General features: G+C 34.4%; 1 protein-coding gene across 8 annotated transcripts in view; it reads right to left on the reverse strand.

Annotated features, from left to right (window-relative positions):
• Window positions 1-19,993, reverse strand: part of FBXO4 (F-box protein 4) — a 206,908-nt gene that overhangs the window by 34,528 nt on the left and 152,387 nt on the right. Inside the window, exons 7-8 of one of the 8 annotated variants that reach the window (XM_011370671.2) lie at window positions 18,764-18,847; window positions 9,003-10,069 (exon numbers count right to left, since the gene is read on the reverse strand). The exons of 1 other annotated variant lie outside the window; for it this stretch is intronic. In XM_011370671.2, coding sequence (XP_011368973.1) covers window positions 10,058-10,069; window positions 18,764-18,847 — 96 coding nt within the window. In that variant the 3' untranslated portion in view covers window positions 9,003-10,057. 6 more of the 8 variants (XM_023536919.1, XM_023536918.1, XM_011370673.2 and 3 more) reach the window with 6 other exon arrangements.

The following is a 19,993-nucleotide window of genomic DNA, read 5'->3' on the forward strand; positions in this document are numbered from 1 at the left end:
CATACCATAAGTCTAATGTTCCATAAATTTTCACAATAATAACACTCATGTATTCACCACTAAGATCAAGAAATAGAACACTAGCAAAACCTCGGAAGTCCCCTTCATGCCTTCTATTCATTATAAACTTCCTTCCTTGAAAGCAGTTAACCTTACTTCCAATGTCATAGATTAGGTTTTTCTTGTTTAATACTTAGTATAAAATGGAATCATATTAGTCTGCTTGGGCTGCCATAACAGAATATCACAGACTAGGCAGCGTAAATAACAGAAACCTGAAACCTATTTTCTCACAGTTCTGAGGCTGAAAGTCCAAAATCAAGATGCAGGCAGAATTGCTGTCTCACTGTGTCCCTACGTGGCCTTTCCTCTGTACACATACACTCCTGGTCCCTTACTCCTCTTTTAAGGACATCTATCCTATTGGATTAGGGCTCCACCCTTATGAGCTCATTTAAGCCTAATTACCTCCCTAAAAGCCCTATATCCAAATATAGTCATATTTGGAGGTAGGGTTTCAACATATGAACTGCATGGTTTAGTCCATAACATACCGCATGTACTATTTTATGTCTAAATTTTTTCTCAACATTAGGCTTGAGAGATTTATTTATGTTGCTTTTGTGCAGCATTAATTCATTTATTTTCAATGCTGTAGTATTCCATTGTATGGGTAAAATATATTAGCCATTCTGTTGTTGATGGACATTTTAGTTGATTTCAGTTTGGAGCTATTATACATGAGGTTACTATAAATATTCTTGTGCATGTATTTTAGTAAACATATGCACACATTTCTGTTTGGTATTTCCCCAAGTAGTGGAGTAGCTGGGTCACAGGATATATATATGTTCAGTTTTAACAGATATTGCAAAATAGTTTTCTAAAATATTTGAACCAGTTTACACTCTCATCAGCAGTTCATGAAAATTCTAATTGCTCCCTATCCTCACCAACATAATCATTGTTGGCCTTTTAAATCTTAGCTATTTTGTTGAATGTATAGTGATATTACATTGTAATTTCAATTCACATTTTGAGCACCTTTTCATATTTATTGACCTTTTAATATACTATTTTGTGAAGTGCCTATCAATATTTGGCTTATATCCTTTTGCATTAAGTGATTCCTCTTTAGATTTGTCAGGGCTCTTTATACATGTATTTTGTTTTATTTTCTTCAAATCTGTAGTGTCAAAGAACAATTTATAGATTTTTAGTTAGCACTGACACAGAAATATTTTACTCACGTACACAAGTAAGTGTTGCCATTAGACTGTTGTTAAGGAACAAAAGCAGAGACTGAACTTATAGGAAGAGAGAAAAGGAGAAATCTGCAGACTGTCTGACAAGCCTGAGAAGGGAAGGGGAATGAAGCAGAGTTCAACAGAAGTTTAACTGTAATTCAGGGCAAACTGAGTCATTGTCAACCTTGCAGAAACAATTTGGGAAGAGTGAATTTTGCTTTTACATTTTCGAGAGTAAATTGATAAGCTTATAACTAGGAAAATGGTCAGTCTCGGAACTTTGCCCTTTGAGCAGGCTGGGTAAGGTTAGCAAAAAACAATTTGCTAACTTTTTTTTTTTTTAGATGATCAATATATGCTTTATTTTTTAATTTTTTAAAATTTGTTTTTATTAAATTTATTGGGGAAACTATCAACAAGACAAGTAATAACAAGTGTTGCAGAGGTGGTGGGGGAAAAGGAACCCTCATGCACTACTGGTGGGAATGTAAATTGGTACAGCCTCTACGGAAAACAGTTTGGAGTTTCCTCAAAATGTTAAAAGTAGAATTACCGTACGACTCAGCAATTCCTCTTCTGGGTATCTACCTAAATTGTTATCTTTCAATTCTCCGAAAATCTTTGAAAGTTTAGCTGTGGTGAGACATCTCTGGCAGTGTCTTGCTATTACCAGTTCCACCTTAGTTAGGTCAGGTCTGCATATTTTCCTCATGAAAGTTCCCTAGTGGCTTGCCTTTCCCCTCCTTTTCTATTGTGTGCTCATGAAGATAATTTCTTAAGATTTGTACTTCACTTTGGTGCTTTAAAGCTTCTAAGATAATGTAAGAGAGTATCTTCAAGACTATGAAATAACAAGTTTTCTTAAACAAAATACAAAAAGCACTAACTACAAAGGAAAAAATTGATAAATTAGATAGCATTAAAAATAAGAACTGAGACCCCATTATAAAAATTAAAGGACTGTGGAAGAAGGTATTTTTCCCATACATTGAATTAAATAAGTTTAATATTTTTTTTTATTTGAAAATTCAATTGACCCGATGATATTCTTTAATTTTAAGTCATTTTACTATGCTGTTCCTAGGTAGGTTTTATTTATATCTTTCTCACTTACAGTTTGTAGTAATTTCTGGATCTGTGGCTTCATGTACTTCATTAATTTTAGAAAATTCTTAGCCACTATTTTTTCTAATATTGCTTCCACCTACTCTCTCTCTCTTTTCTTTTTTACTAGAACTCCAATTACATATGTTAGATTTTTCTCACTGTGCCCCATGTCTCTTAAATAGTTTTCTACATTTTTATCATTTTTTTCTCTCTCAGTACTTTAATATGGATATTTTCTTCCCAGTTTGAATATCTTCTCCTGTGTCTGATATTCTGTTAAAAACAATCTATTAAGTTTTTATATTTTTCAGTTCTAGTATTCCAATTTGAGTCTTTTTTCTAATAGATTCTGGTTCTCTGCTGAAATTATCCATCTATAGTAAATTTTCCATTACCTGTTTGTCTTCTCTTGGTTTTAGATCATTTGCCTTCATCTTGTTGTATGCCTGGTAATTGAGTGAATGCTGAACATCATGTATGGAAAACTAAGAGATAATTAAGGTTCTGGACAACGTTATCTTTCTTCCAGAGGATTTACTTTTGCTTCTTAAAGAAGGTTAGATCAGGGTGAATCACTTTACCAGTTCTTAAACTAAGCTGGATTTCAGCCTTCCTAAAGGCTGCTAATTTACTTTAGTACTTAGGTTTTTCTCTTTAGAAGGCCCAACTGAAAGTCTGGCATATTTACCAGGGCTTCTCCTCCTTGGCAGACCTTGATCTTCATTGTTTTTCTCTTTATCCCCTGAGATTGCCAAAAACTCTGACCAGCTTCTCAGGCTCTTAATTCTACTTATAAATTGTCAAATACAAGTCAAAGCATAAAAGGTAATTTATTACCATGATTCAGAGTATCTCATGGAACACACAAGGTAACTGGATCCATGGAGATGGAAAAGATGCTGATGTCCCTTGCAAAGAAAAGCAGAGCTAGATGTCGCACTCACTTTTCTAAACTTGTTTCTGGAATCATAGCCTTTCAAGTTCTTAGTACTTTGGTAGCTCTTGAATGCCTTCGAACAAATTTAAAAATATATATTTTATTCAGATTTCTAGTTGTTCTAAGTAGGATGCTTGATATGAAATGAGAAGTGAAAGGAGTTTTCTTATCCTTTTAATTAGTACCCTTCAGCTCTGCATAAAACTTTCTTCTCCCTCCTTCCCCTCCCAGTTATCTCTTTTTATTGTAGCCACAGGAAATACATACCAGTTCTAAGGAACAACCTTTGACTTCTACTTTGCCTCACGATATTTAGGAATCTGCATATGTATATTTCAACTCAGATAATACTGCCTCCCAAGACTCACCCTTGCTTGGGTCTGAAAAAAGTATCCTTATTCAGTAATCATTTTCACATTCAATAACTGTATTAGCCATGGGGTTCAGTCAAGGCATTTTGGCTGAGCCCCATGGCTAATACAGTTATTGAACGTGACTGACTAATCTTTGCCAGGTACTAATAACTCCCTGATACATATAAACAAAAAGTGTATTCAAATGTTTTTTTTTATGGTTTTCTTCAAGAATTTAGGGATTTATCTTCACTCATCTGCCCTACACTAAGGTTATTTAGTGACTTTTAATTTTGATTTCTCAGCTCTATTATGGATTCATATATATCTTCCCATTGGTCCCATCACTAGTCAATGGAGAATTAGGAAAGATGGGGATACCTGAAAGACTGAAACAATTTGTTTTTGTTTCTTTTTTTTTTTCAGTTCAGAGTTAGAAAGTCCCTAAGGTGAGTGGACTTTTCCTCTTGCCATTTTCTATAAGGCCTGGAGAACGATAAATACCTTCCTGCTAAAGACAATGAGCATCTGAGACTAAGTGGTAGAGAAATACTGTGGCTTTTTCCCTCTTACAACCCTCCGATTTCATGCCACAGCCTCTGATTGGCTAAATTTAACTGGAAGGCATGAGAGCTTAGCAAAAAGAAAATGTAATAGTCTCTGAGGAAGCAAAAAAAGTGCAGAGAACAGATTTGAGGATAAAGATGCAAATAACATATATTGCCATCAAAAGGAAAAAATTATGGATTTATCGTAGGTAAAATATATAGTAATGGTCCAGGAAATTTCAATTGAGAATACTATGCAAGTTACAGTCTTTTTAAGAAAATTATAAAGGTCACAAGACAGGGAGATACCTCTAGGAGAATAGATAGACCAGGAGCAAATTCCTAAAGTAATGGTCTTCTTTAGTAATCATATGCGTGCTGGGCATGTGTTCATATTAAGGTTTATGATATGCATTTTCACACATTTTTATATAGTTATCTTACTTCAATATTTTATGATCTTTTAAATAACATTTTCCAGTGCTTAGCACATCATGTTAAACTGAATCTTTGTGCATGAATTTGACTATCTGATTCCTCTTAAGACTGAATCTACATATATTTATAGTATGGAGACAGTTAATTTCCTGTGGCAGAAACATATTGAATGAGAATAAAATTTACCTAGTTTCTATCTACTGAATTACTTCTCAGTTAGTTACTTGTTAAACTGTGAAGGGATTCAGTTCTATGGGGGTTCATCTTTTATGGGATCCAATGGAAAATAATTCCAGAATTTACCATTCCACTTTTTATTATACTCAGAACAGAATTAGATAAAAGTCCAACATGTTTCTCTTCAGTCTTAGGATATCAAAAAATAAAAAATATCACCAATGAACCCAATCTATTGTTCTGGTATAAAAACACTGTCAGCATAACAATAAACAATAATACCCAACTCTCATAAGCAATGGAGAAAACAAAGGAAATAGTTTGAATTTAGAGTTAGGAGAGAGAGATTCCTCATGGAATGACTAAACTTCCACCCCACTTGAACATTCTCTATGATTCTATAACACGCTTTCCATGCAGAGGATGCTAATAAAGAGCAGGATTTATAGTGGGACTAATTCTCCCTTCCTTTACTTGTGGGCTGCCATTTGATTTTTTTGAAACAATTGTATCAAATGAGTTTTTGAACTAAGGTCATATCTACTGCTTTGGATAGTCTTCTGGGCCACTGCTATTGACAAGGAGGAATTAAAGGGAAGGTATAAGATAATCACTTTTAACCTCCCATGCCATTTGGAAACCCCCATGGTAATAATGAGTCATTGGAAAGATTAAACAATTTCCTCATTTTTACTTTATAAGTCCCTCTGTAACTGCATGCCTCTGAGCTTTATACTAGTCTCAGGTTTGAAGTACCCAGGTTCAAAAACAGTTCATTTCTTGCTCAATAAAATATTCATATCAAATAAAACTCTCTTATTTTGTCTTGACACCTTGAATATCAAAAAAGCTTAAATAGTCCAAGGTGTTTATTGGGACAGGAACAATATGAGCTGATAGCTATAATTTTTAGTGCATAGGTTACAAATATTCAGTGCTACTGTGATCAGATTTTGTGTTCACTTCGATGGGACTGTTTAATTTTATAAACATGTACCGAACAGTCTTTATGTGCTGGTGATATAATACATAGACACAGTTATTGTCTGACCTCAAATTAGTTTATAATCTAGTGAGGAACATAAATAAGTAAATAAACGGTTTCCTGCTCTGAAAACTTGTGGGACATTAGGTGTTTCCTCCAGTTATAAGTCTCTACCAAGTACCATACAAATGTTAGTTTTCATTTCTTTAGCAATTTACAGTTTACAGAAGGCTCATGTGCTTCCAAAGTGCTCCAAGCTGTCCATGAGGAAGCCATGGCCCGAGAAAAGGAGGGTACTGACTGTTTGCTCGTTGTCACTTGGGCAGGAAATGAAGGAAGATTATTGCCTACTAATAGTTTATCACATTTACTTATAACAAATCTCAGGCTTCTAGTCTGCTGTACTGCCACCCAAGGTAGAAAGAGAAAGTGGAAGAAGTTAAGATGCATTATTACAAGAGTCCAGAGGAAGGAGGGGAGCCTTGATTGGGAGAAACCAGATAAGATGTTAGAGCTGGGCCTAGAATGGTGAATAGGAGCTGGGGCTGACCATAGGTGGAGACAATAGCTTAAGACAAAGGTTCTAGAATGGGCTTCTCTATCTCTAGACTCATCATTTTCTTGTGCCTACATTTTCCTTTTTCTTCCCTACTCACATTATATGCTCACCATACCAAGCTACTTGCTGTTCCCCAAACCCATCTAGGTTTCTCAAGCCTTCTTTTAAGTCATGCAGTATCTTTATCTATACATCTCCAGCCAACAACCCCTGGTTGTTTGTCTTTCTGAAAAATGTCTATGGAATCCTGGAGGAGCTCTTCTAGATGGGATGAAGCAAGAATATCTGAAGGATGTAAGGGGTGAACTCCAGGGAATACTAAGGTGCACAGCTCAGATCCCCTCTCTAGGACCAAAGCACACATGCCCCCACTTATCAAGAGTACTGTCTGCTGATTGCTTCAAGCTAAGGCCCTCTTCAGGATAGACATTCTAGCCCCATTGCTTCAATTTGGAACAGATTTAAAGAACCAGGGCTCCCAGTGGAAGTTGCTGAGGCCTTTGTTGAAAATGCATCGCAGTTCAACTTCTTCTCCTGTCCAATCCTGCCTCCCTCACACAATATATGTATTGTTCCTGACGACATTCCACAATAAGCCACCAACTTGTAAATCTCTATCTCAGCGTCTGTTTTCCTGGGATCCCAACCTATGACACCCAATATACAACATTTTCCGTGTTGATAAAGCACCATTTTAAGTCTAAAAATCAAGTAAGTACATATTTTATGAATGAAAATTGTGTTCTTGATTCTTTTGATGTTCAGAACATATAATGCTTACTATCTTTTGTGATCTCTCTGCTCACAGGCCCTGCTGGTCCAGCTACTGACTCATGGCCTTTCTTAGGCACATCATTTAAGATCCTTGGTCTCATTTTAAACCAGCCAGGAAATTGGGCCCTAACTCCAGACTAGAGACCTTTGAAAATCACGTTAAGGCCACGGTAATTCAATTTCTGTTACTTGGGTTGTATTTTATGCTCTGTTTCAAGCTGTCACTTTTTAATCCTCCTGATTTTCATTGTTTATTAAAGGATGAATGATATACTATAACCTTGATTTAATCAGCTAGACCAAATATGTGAGATGGAGGCCATGTGATATTGGGAAGGCTGCCGACCAAATAAAATTTTCTAGGATGGAAAACAAGTAAATTGAGGGAGTCAAAATTTTGCCTCATGGTTAGCTTATTGCAATAGTTAGTGATAAAGATACATGGTGGTTTGAAATTGTGTCTATGCTACATATTCAGTCAACATACCCAAATAGGGAGGAAGTGCACTCATAAGGCAAATACGACCCTGGACATTTGCATGGGCGGCATGACAGCATAACTCTCGAAATACTGGCTATAAGGTAGCATAAAAACTCCCCCAGGTCTCTAACATCCTGATTTGGGTTACATGCACCCAGTCTAGTAATTTGATGTTGTAGCCTAACCATACAAGTTTATGTGTTTCTTTGGTAATACTTTTTTGTTAAAATTAAAGATTTAGAATTGGAGCTGCCTTACATTACAATTATTTATTGCCTTATTTGCCTTGCCTTCTGGGCTATAAATGGTCTGTGGTCAGCAACCGTGGCTTATTCTTTTTCTATATCCTGAAGTACCCTGCACAGGAATTTGTAGGCAATGTGTTACCAATAAGCAATGCTGAATTTCAATTAGGGCTAGGAGAACATTCAGAATTCATTTATTTGAAATGTCTCCTTTTTGAGATGAAGAAACTGAAACTCTGAGCAGTAGGAAATAAATTATTTATTGAAGGGCTAATTTGGGCAAACCACATAATATGCATTAATTAAAATGAGAAAATGTGGAACTCAAACATACTTATTTCTTATCTTTTTACTTACATCTGATTAGAAAGTAAATTGCCCATAATTAATTTAAAAACTTTGCTTGTTAAAAAGCACCTTATCTTACAGGATGGCTTCTTGTGTTTATAAGTCTTGCTTGATAAACTTCTGTTTCCTAAATATTTTTTCCTTTTTCGGTAGAAAGTAAAATATCTTATATTTACTTGCATTTAAGGAAAAATTTGATGATTTCTTCCTTCTTTAAAGTAATTATCTGCAGACTGATTACCCTTTAAAACTTAAAATCATATATATCTATGAAATCTATTATTAATCTGATATTTGGAATTTCTTGGTAATTAATGGTTATAAATATTAGGTAATAAAAAATTTTAATATATTAATGTATGTTTCCATAGCAGTTTCCTATGTGACACTTTGATAAAATTTGTTCGCTTGCTTTCTTGGCCACGGCTATATTTTCCCCTCCATTGAGTGTTTTCTTTGTCAAATATCAAATAATATTCTAGAACAAATTAAATGAATTGTAAGCTTAAAAGCAAGCTGGCTTCATGGGCATGATACCTCTGCATTTGCACAGGGACCCATGCTTAGAAGGGCTATTTGCTTGTTTTAATGCTGTGTTGTTGCTGTCTTAAAAATTCTTAAGAATTCTTTTTTCTTTTAAATAACTTTTTTATTTTTCAATTATAGTTGGATACAATATTGAATTAGTTTTTAGGTGTACAACACAGTGATTAGACATTTATATAATTTACAAAGTGACCATCCCAATAAATCTAGTATACATCTGACACCATACATAGTTATTACAATATTATTGACTATATATTCCTGATGCCATATTTTACACCCCCATGACTATTTTTAACTACCAATTTGTACTTCTTAATCTCTTCCAGGTTGTGGGGTAAGAATTCTTTAACAAGGACTCTGCATTTTCATTTTGCACAAATTAAGTAACCAGTCTTACTTAGAAGTAATTTGAAACACCACAAACTCCTATCTTTCCTTCACAGTTCAAGTAAATATTAAAAATGTTTCTTTTGTAAAATATCAATTAAAGAATGCTTGAGAATTGGAATGGTAGAGTTGAGACTATCTCTAAAGCTTTTCATTATTTTTAAATTTTTCTCTGAGTTAAATGCATTCAACAACTTTTCTGTTTGTCTTAGTAGATACAAAAGTAAATTGTTTTATTGATGGAGGACCGTGGGTGTATTGGTTATAATTCTAGGTTTGATGATACATAAAACAGGACGAATTTTTCTGGAATGGCCAGTGAATTTCACATGTCTAGAAACCAGATCTATCACATTCGTAACTGTTTCCCTAGCGTTTTGCACAGTGCATGACATAAAGTAGGAAGAATTGCTTTTCTAATCAAATATCTGGCTTTTATAGCTTTGATTTTGAATATTCTCTTCCTCCTATTATTAAATGTAGAAAATCAAAATGAATCGATATTCCTGGTTACCTGAGACCTAGTTAAATGAGATTTTACCGAATACTGTGTCCATTGTTGAAATATATACCAAAAATATCAAATTTGCAAATTTTTGCACAGAAAATCTTAGGTGGAGGGTGTGGAAATAGAGGAATGAGATTTGGAGAACATGAGCATAAGGAAATAAGGGAGGGTAATTGATAATGTCCAGAGAAAACTGATTCCCTGATATCACCTTATAATTTAAGATTCAGATGAAATTAGTTCAATCACATATGCATTAAGAGACTCAGCTTCTTTCCTATTCTCTCCAGGGATCTCTTGAGAGAGATAGGTTATATTTCTTGGAGTCACTTGGTCCTGAGTTCTTGCTTCTGCTAAATCGATTGAATTTGACAATTATCTTGCTTTGTCCTCAAATACTGTTCCTTTTCCATGTCATGGCTCAACCTGTGGGGACTGACACAAATGGTAACAGATTTTAATAAAGATTTGGAATATGGGAGGGGTTATGCTTCCCACAAACAAAAGCACTTTAAATTTAATAGTAATGTGTTCCCAATACTTCTGCCATCCTAATGGTGGGAATTTCTCAACGAATAACCTTTCTCCTTGGGATCTAGTTACCAGCCATGTTACTCCGTTCCCTTTCTCTGTGATTCATGCTGATCTCCTTCCCTGCTCTCTCTCACTACTTGTCCTGATCACTGTATTCCATCTCTCTCCAGACCATGACCACATATCTATGATCTCACATTGTTTATAAATAAAGACAGTCCTCTCCAGGGTAGGAATTCTAGTGAAAACTGAGAAAAAAAGACTACAAAATACATATTTATAATTATTATATTTATCCTAAATAAAAATGGTTTGGTGCACACAGTTCTTTGACTTGCTCCTCAAATATCTCTTCACTTTTTTCTTTCCTTTCACCTTTTACATTTCTTTTAATCATGGAGGAAAAAAATTGCTGTGATCAAAAAAAAATATTTCATGAAAAACTTTATTCTCATGTTGTAGCATAACAAAAACATGTTTTTCAAACCATGCAGATGAGCGTTAAAAAAAATTACAGTAATTAGTCAATTAGTAAGGGTTTTTGGAGTTAACAAAGTTGGTTTCTTTTTTTCCACTTCACTTTTTGTATTTTACTTATTTCATTCGTTAAACCACTTTATTGAAGTGTGATTAATATACAAAAAGCTTTTCATATTTGACATATACAGTGTAATGAGTTTGGAGATAAGTATACACCCATGAAACTATCACCACAATCTATGCCATTAACATATCTATTATCTCCAAAAGTTTCTTTCTACGCTCTTTATTATTATTTGTGTGTGTGTGTGATAAGAACACATTATCTACCCTCTTAAAAATTTTTAAGAATACAATACAGTATTGTTAATCACAGACACTATGATGTACAGCAGGTCTCTAGGATTTACTCATCATGTGTAACTGAGTACCATTTGACTAACACTTTTCATTTCCTCCATCTCCGCTCCCCGCTCCTGGCAACCACCGTTTTATTCTCTGCTACTATCTGTTTGACTATTTTAGATTCCTCCCATAAGTAGTATCACACAGTGTTTGTTCTTCTGTATCTGGCTTATTTCACTTAGCATAATGTCCTCCAGTTTCATCCATGTTGTCACAAATGGCAATATCCTTCTTTGTTGAGAGATTTCATCATGGATGGATGTTGAATTTTGTCAAATGCTTTTTATTTATCTGTTAAAATAATAATTATGATTTTTATTCTTCACTCCTCTGCTAGTGTGGTATATCACATTTATTGATTTGCCTGTGTTGAACTATTCTTGCTTACCAGGGATAAATCCCACTTGGTCATGTGCATGATTCTTTCAATGTGCTGTTGAAATCAGTTTGCTAATATTTTTTGAAGATTTTGCACTTATGTTTATCAGAGATACTGGTCTGTAATTTTCTTTTCTTGTGGTGTCTTTTTCTGGCTTTGGTACTGGGGTGATGCTGCCCCAACAAAGTAAGTTTGGAAGTGTTTTAAAAGGATTGATATTAATTCTTCTGGGTTTTTTTGGTAGAGTTTTAAAAGGATTGATATTAATTCTTTTTTAAAATCTTTGGTATAAGCCCTCTCATCCTGAGCTTTTCTTTATTGGGAGGTTTTGATTACAGATTCAATATACTTAATTGTTATTGGTCTGTTCAGGCTTTCTATTTCTTCTTCTGTCAGTTTAGGTAGGTGTATGCTTTTAGGAATTCATCTATTTCTCCTACGTTGTCCAATTTTGTTTGTGTATAATTATTCATAAGAATCCCTTATGACCCTTTTTATTTCTGTGGCATCATTTATAATGTCGCTTCTTTCAATTCTGATTTTCTTTATTTGAGTCTTCTCTGCATTTTTCTTAATCAATCTAAGGATTTGTCAATATTTTCTTTTAAAAAAATCAATTATTAGTTTTATTGATTTTTTCCTATTATTTTTTGTCTTCTATTTCATTTATTGCTGCTCTAATCTTTTTTATTTCCTTCCTTCTTTTAACGTTGAGCAGGTTTTGGAGCTTCTTGGAAGGAAAAGACACACAGGAAATTTTTATTTGGGGATGATTTATACACTGGAGAATTAGTGGCATATGAATTATATGTTCTTTGAAAGGAGAGACCATTTGTAAGTTGTGAAAATCTAACAGGCAATTTGTGCTCTTCCCTAAAAAAGTTTTAAAAAGAAAAACTGGCAATATTTAACCAGGTATAATCTTCTCTGAGGAAGTACTCCACTCCCACCCCTGCCAGTGACATGTTCTGGCTCTGTTGGTGTTTAGGCAGAAGAAGAGGAAGCCACAATAACACAATAAATTAATACACTTCCAAGAGACTCTTGTGAAATACTAAAGTATCCTTCCAAACCAGACAAGGCTACTTACATATTATTCATGTCAACAGAGCATTATAATGGAAACTTTTCTGAGGATCCAGATGGATACTTTATGAATTATACCTCATGAAACGAGAAAGCTTAATTCAGTTCTAATGGTTTTCACATGGCCAAGTGATGCATTTTCAAATTTGGGAACAATCTGTAAAATACTATAATGCTCATGCTTGTATGATGTTTAGTGATTACAGGAAGAGAAAGGCAGGAACATATGTCTCACCTGAAGAGCTTTTCAAATGAACAGATTCCTCACCTTCTGCCAGAAATTGTGACCACTAAATCTAGAGAGGTGCAAGTCCACATGCGGCAAGCATAGCAAATGATTCTGATACAAAATGGTCCACACTCCAAGATACACCTAAGAAACTCTATCTGGTGTAAACAGTTCAAAGAGTATCTGTTTTGCTTTTCTATTCAGTTTTTCAGGTCAATTAGCATAATTTCATTCTCTTCTTCAGAATAATTGAATCAGAATATTCATGGATGTGACCCCAAAAGAGATCATTTTCAATGTCCTTCAGAGGATTATAATAATTCATTGGTTTCCTACTAAATTTGGGATCCAGTGCTCCAGAGCAGTGTTTCTCAAAGTTGATTTAAGAATCACATATCAGAACCACCTGAGAGGTAGGTAAAATGCAGATTTCTGGGGTCCATTTCAGGCTCATTTTTAACTATCTCTGGGGTCCATTTCAGGCTCATTTTTAACTATCAATTTTTAACTATCTCTGTCCCTGATGTTTAAGAATGTACTGGAAAAGTAACAAAGAATCAAAGCCAAAGAAAAAGCAGTTATAGGACAATCAGGTAAAGCATGAAGATTAGCAGGATGCCAGGTTCATACTAGGTGGGGTAGAACTCTGATATTTGGACAGGACACTGCCTGGTGACTGAGACTCAAGAAGACAGTCAGAGGCCATTGTTTTGGCCTACATGTCAATAAACTTGTATAAATTAGGATTAGGTCTGCACAAATAACTTGATAGGTTTTCACCTTACCTTTTATTTAATTCTGTAAAATTCAAGGTTAAGTGTGTGTGTGATTTTAGACTATGCTTCAATACCTTTCTGCCAATTGCAACACTCTGATGGCTTTGGGTTCTTGAATCTTGCTAACATTAAAATGAATTCTTTATGTATATATTTAAGTAGATCTACATAATTTTCTCTTCTTAGCTTTTATAGCTGGTTGGAAGAAGTCTATGTATGCCAGCAATCCCCATGTCTCAGTATTACAGATGCTTCTTTCTGCTCATATTCTACAGTGAATCCTTTTGAGACATAGCAAAGACCAGCTTTAGTTAGACTTGTGAAAATATGGAGATGTTTCAGCCATTGGTCTTCTCTCTTTATGAAAAATAACATGACAAATAATTTTTCAATTCTTCCATTATGAGAAATTCTAATCCCACATTGTCTGTGTGCCTTTGAGAAAAATCAGTGGCTGGCTTTCTGAGGCCAGATTAGAGGAATGATAGTTATTAAACGATCTCAAATATGTTTAATAATGAAGAAAGGAGAAAATATATATCTAAAAGTGTAAAGGTGAACCATCTAGAAGTAAAAACATTGTATCATATGTCCAGAGATCAGAGTTGAGTCCCAACTGTGACACTAACTCTGTCTTACTAGACAAAATCACCTAAAACTCCTGAAAAATTAAGTAATTGAATTGGTTCTGTACACTATAGAGTATTAGAGGTTATTACTTGAATAGATCTCTCTATATGTGTGTATATATAAAGTACATGTGTATATCTGTATATGTATGCATATATGTGTGTATACATATACATACACATATATCTTGTGTATATAAGTTACCATCAGAAAACTCAAATTTCCTATAGAATTTCTTTGAAAGTTCAGGCTCTCTCTTTGGAAGACCCACAACTATGTGTTAAGAACTCTGAATCTCAGTCAATAGTAAACGGTCATTAATTCATCCATCCATCCATCCATCCATCCATCCATCCATCCATCCATCCATCCATCCATCCATCTAATGTCCTTCAAACTTTAAGGTACTAGCCAATGAAATAGTAAGCTTTGCTACAAAGGGAAGAGGAAATAAGAAGTCATTCCAATTCTATTTTGTTATTTGTTTGTTTGTTCCTTATTTTAACTCCTGGTTTTCATTTTATAGAGGGATGTTTAGGCAACTAGTCCCCTAGAGAAAGAAGCAAGTATCTTTATCTCCCTCCAGGAATGAGCAGGGTATTCAATAAATATTTGAAAGCATGAGTACATGAACATATTGCATGAATGTACTTCAGAGACCAAAATGCTAGAAGCTTCTCTATGTTCCATGCCAATTGAAGAGCTCCTTTCCAAGGTTTATTATGAAAATCAAAACCGAAGGCTTGAGGAAAAGAATATTCCTTATTCCTCTTTTGTTCAAACTTCACTACATTTGAGCAGTGAAGGACAATGGAGAGAAGAGAACGAAGAGGAAAATGAGAGAGGGAGGAATTGGGAAAAGCATTCTAGAATGCTGTATGCCCAGTCAAAAATGGAAAATTTTAGAATTCGAATGGTTTCATCAGAGTGTCATTGCCACTAACTCTCCCAAGCTTTCCACCTCTCCCTAGCTCCTTCAAATCCAAGTCTCTTCTCTTTTAAGAACAATGAAAAATTTGTACTGATGACATGGATTAATACTAATCCAGTTGAAATAGCAATTTTGTAAAGAAAATTCAGAAATAAAAACAAGTCTATCCAAATTCTTCATTCCCCTGGCTAGTCAAACTTTTCTTAAGTTTAAATTATAGCAAAGGAGAGACAATATTTATAGTTGACTTTGTCATTGTGGGAACACATGTAACCTCAGCCTCAAGGGATGCTGGGACTTCAGACGCAAGCTGGCAAAAAAAGGATCAAATGTTAGGACAAGCTGGCACAAGGGAACTGGAGAGAAATGTGAACCAGGCTACTTGTGGTTGTCTTTGCAAAGGCATCTAGCTTTTGGGTTATTTTTTATTGCAGCTAGCATCCAGTTACAGATGTGGCCATGGGGAGCTCAAAGACTGCGCACTGACATTCTATTTTATTATTGTTGCCCAAATGCTGTAAAATGGTTTAGTTTAATGCTTAGACTTTTCAGTACATGATTTCTTTTGGAGGAAAGATAGTCTCAGATCTTTTCATGAATGCCATCTAGTCATCTTCATTGAGGCACTCGGTAGAAGTCTAAAAATTATAAGAGACAAAGTTAAATAAAATATATGTTGGATTTTAAAAGCTGCTCCTAAGTACCCATGAATATCTTCCCAAATGTCTCTTTTTAGAAGCACAAGCGATATCTCTTTTAGGTTTATGGACAATGGTAGCCATTTTAGTCCATTATAGAGTAAAATTAGCATGTAAGTAAAATTTTGTCATTTTATGGAATCTAAAGTTGTTATGGAATCTAAAGTTGATGTTTCCAGATATCAAAGAAGATTCTGAAAAGTCATCTATACTGTTGACACCATGGACATAAAATTAGAACCTGAAATGTAGCTAGACTCATTGCTACTATAAATCTAGCAAATTGAAATCTTTTCAAAGGTAAACAATACAGGAAGAAGGAATAGTTTCCAAATCTAAGAGTAACAAAATGTGACAATTACTACAAAAAAAGAAAAAACTTAAGAAAATAAATGAGATTTTATGTTTGACCTTGATCATAACATGAAGAAGGTTGCTCCTGGAAAAAGTGGCTTGAATTCCTCTCTTTAATTGCTCAGCATATAGAAAATGTTACATCTGTGAGTAGTCAGGGAATGATAGGAATTAAAAATTAATCCTAGCATTTAAATAAGATCCAATCAAAACCCGCTACTGGAAATCCGGGATTTTCCTTTTGAAATCCTTCTTTCCAAAGGTTAATTTCCAATGAAGTTTAGATTCTTAAAGTTCCTCTACAGAAATTTTTCAATTAAAGATAGGAATTTGTGCCTTTGGCCCAATTATCTATGAGCTTTCTAAATTAAATCCATAGTAACAACAGGAGCAGCTCTTTCTACCCTGGAACATATTGAATGTGGCATCAACTCCTGGTATAAATCTAACACCCTATAGTAATTCCAAAACTTTTTTGAGTCTCCTCTTTGAGAGTCTGATGGGGGCAAAAATAAGAATTCATATTTAGAAATAATTTGCCAAAAGTTCAGCAAGTTAAAAAGACCTTGAAACTCCTCAGAACCCAGATGAAAAATTCTTGAAATAGAGCTGTCTAGATGCCCAGCTATACATTTAGCTATTTTAGTCAAGTGAGTAGTGGTTCCTAAAAATGGAGTTTTGCTATGTCTCAAAAAGTTGTGATATTGTTGAACTCTGTCTAATTTGTTATGATCAAAAGAATGCCCAAAATATCATACTGTTAATTTGCCTTAACCTTTCTGTAACTGGAGGAGTAATTTAGTTTGTTGTTTTCATTCTGATATCCCAGTGAACGCTGAATGACAAAATGTTACAAAAGCCATATAAAATCTGGCAGTTTGGGAGTATGGGATAAATGAGGACAACCCAATGTGGATGTGTAGATCAGTGAAAACTACATCACATGAACGCTTGTGGTCACTGAGCCCAATTTACAACCAAATCCAGGGATCCTCTCAACAGCATCCATAAATTTATTGTTTTCAAGCCTCTGCTTAGATACTTCAGTGAAGGAGAGTTTATTTACTCAAGTGATTCACTGTATTTTTGCAGAGCAGAAAATATTAATATTAATATGTTAATACGTATTAATGAAGTAAATTTTATTTGTTCAGTTAGAATGGAGCTATCACTATCTACATCATAATGTTGAGAAGATCAAAGAGCTATCTCTAAAATATTTAGAACAATGACTTGCTTATGAAAAAATACTTTGGCTCAATGTGAAGAAAATGTTAACAACCAGAAGAAAAGAGTATATTTCCTAGTACAAATAGAAATTTGAGCAGAAGCGAGAAACCTGCTTTTTAAGATTGAGTGTGTAGTCTTGCATCAAATATCTGTTTGAATTAAGATTGAATTAAGGCATCTCCCAAATTTAAGATCTCAATTTAAGTGTAACAAGGCAAATTCATAGAAGATCAGACTTATAACACTTTCTCTGTAACACTTTAAAATATGTACAGATTGACAACAATGGCACCTTGTATAGCTAATGTTCTATCTCATGCTTTAGGCCTTCTTTATTTGGACCTTATGATCATTCAGAAAGTGAGAAATCCCCATTGATGGAAAAAAAAAATGACTTGTGGAGCCAGTGAAGAGGAAGCATGCACTAATTTAAGAAAGCTCAAGGCATCTTCATGTAGAAATGGTAAATGGCCCTCATCTGCTTACATCGGCTTGCTTGGCAGCTATGAAATTAAGTGTTCTGAAAGAAATAAAGCTTTATTTCTTTAAGAATATTCTAAAATTCACCAACTTTGCCACTGAGTTTAGCTTTTATTTTCCTTCCCAGGACACAAAAATAGCAATAATGGTAGCAATAAAAGGTATTCTCAACTGTCTTTTTCTCCCCCATGAAACTTAGGAGGAATCTGTGGACATCTTTGTTCAACAACTTTTCTAGAGCTCTCAACATTTCCAACTAATTTAATACAATTTGTCATCAAGCTGATTTGTTTTCCTTGCAGCTGCATTTCCAAATAATTCCATCCCATTTGCTGGGTTCTACAGGTTGCTTCTCATTTCTCAGGGATAGAAATAGGCCTTCCATGGGGTAATGAAGCTCCCACGGCTGGCTGCAAGATTCCCTTTTAACACCGGCCTCTTAAGCCTCCAAAATATTCTTCCTCTTTTGTCATAGCCAATTCATAAATTGTGTTGGTATTATTAAAGAAGATACAAATGATGAAGATGCCAGATTAATCCCTGTTCTTAGAGAGAAGGAAAGAAATCTGCAGCAAGCCATCCTGTTTCTAGAAAAAATGAGATTCATCTGAATTCTCATTCTAAATGGCTGCAATAAGTCCTTTTAGAATCATTGTTGCAATTTGTTTTCACCAAAGGCTCTTCTAGATACTACATGGGGTTTTGTTTTGAATAGTGCCAAGATTAATAATGCCGAGACTAAAGGTCATAAAAATGCAACATTGAATGTTGGAAAGCCACATAGAACCCAAGATCCCTGGTCTGAGAAAATTTGATGGTTCAGTGATTCTATTTTGAAACCCAGTTTTATATTTTGGTTTGTCTTCAAAGTTAGCATAGAAGTCCAAACAAGTAGAATGATCCATTACCAAATAATGCCCAGTAATTTTCTTGATTCTTATTATTTCTTCTGTCACTTGTTCATCTCCTTTGTCTTCATATTGCTGGTCTGTCTGTAGGTTCGAGTGAAGATTATGAAATATCAGAATTTTCCCTGTGAAAATCCCCCAAACAAATCTGGAAAGATAATCAGAAGATAATTGAGTCATATCCTGAAAATTGTTTGGTTAGAACTGGGAACATACTTCATTTAGAGAAATAATGCTGTGATGGTTGGTTGATTGGTTGGCAGCTAGTCTAATCCACAGAAGCCTAACTTTTATATTTTCAAACTATTTTAGTAGTTCATTTCATCAACAACTATTTATAGAGTAACTATTTATAGAGTATTTGTGATTGGTTAGTGGATGTGCTGAGCACTGAGAATACTTTAATGAATAAAAATTTGCCACTGTCCTCAAGGAATTTACAGTTTATTTGGGGACAACAAGTACCAGACAATTGGGGGCTAGTAAGATAAACTATGTTTCAGAGGTAGATTCAAAATCTAGATCTTCTTTTCGTACTTTTATAACATAATTAATCAAAATGAGTCTTCATTTCCTGACCCAAGCTCATTGCTTTTTAGAGATAATAGAGAATAAACTTGTGAGACTGTTTGAGAATCATGGAGACTAAGAAAATTATTAAAAGACTCAAGACGGAAATATCTTCAAGTTAACCAAAAAGACTAAAATGTCATTTCCAGAAAATATTAACTAGTATGTGTGATGTGAATTTCAAGTAAGCTTTTAGGAAACAATAATAGTTTATGAATACATAGAATTGAAAGCAGGGATTACTATGGTTTCTCCAAAAGGTAATGAATTCCTATTTTGATAAGATGATTTGAGTAACAGAGAAGAGAAAAGTAATTGATGGAAATCTAAATTTTACCAAGACACTTGGCAAAAGATGGAATAATATAGCACTCTTTAAAACAACCCATACAATTGAATCAATTTTTTAAAAAAATCAAAGTATCTAAGTTTGTAACAGGAGAAGATATAGAAGATATACTTATTCAGTTTGAGGATGAAGAAAATCAAATCTAGAGGGATAGAGTGTATCGAATGACAGATTTGGGAGCTCAAAAGAGTTTCACAGGCTATAAGAAAACAAAAAAATCAAAGCTATTACAAAGAAGATGACCAATATGGATGACAGATTAAAATTATCTAACATAAAAATAATGTTATCTTCAAAGTAGAAGCTCCAAT

Source organism: Pteropus vampyrus, unplaced genomic scaffold (assembly GCF_000151845.1).
Source record: "Pteropus vampyrus isolate Shadow unplaced genomic scaffold, Pvam_2.0 Scaffold172, whole genome shotgun sequence".
NCBI classification, from domain to species: domain Eukaryota; kingdom Metazoa; phylum Chordata; class Mammalia; order Chiroptera; family Pteropodidae; genus Pteropus; species Pteropus vampyrus.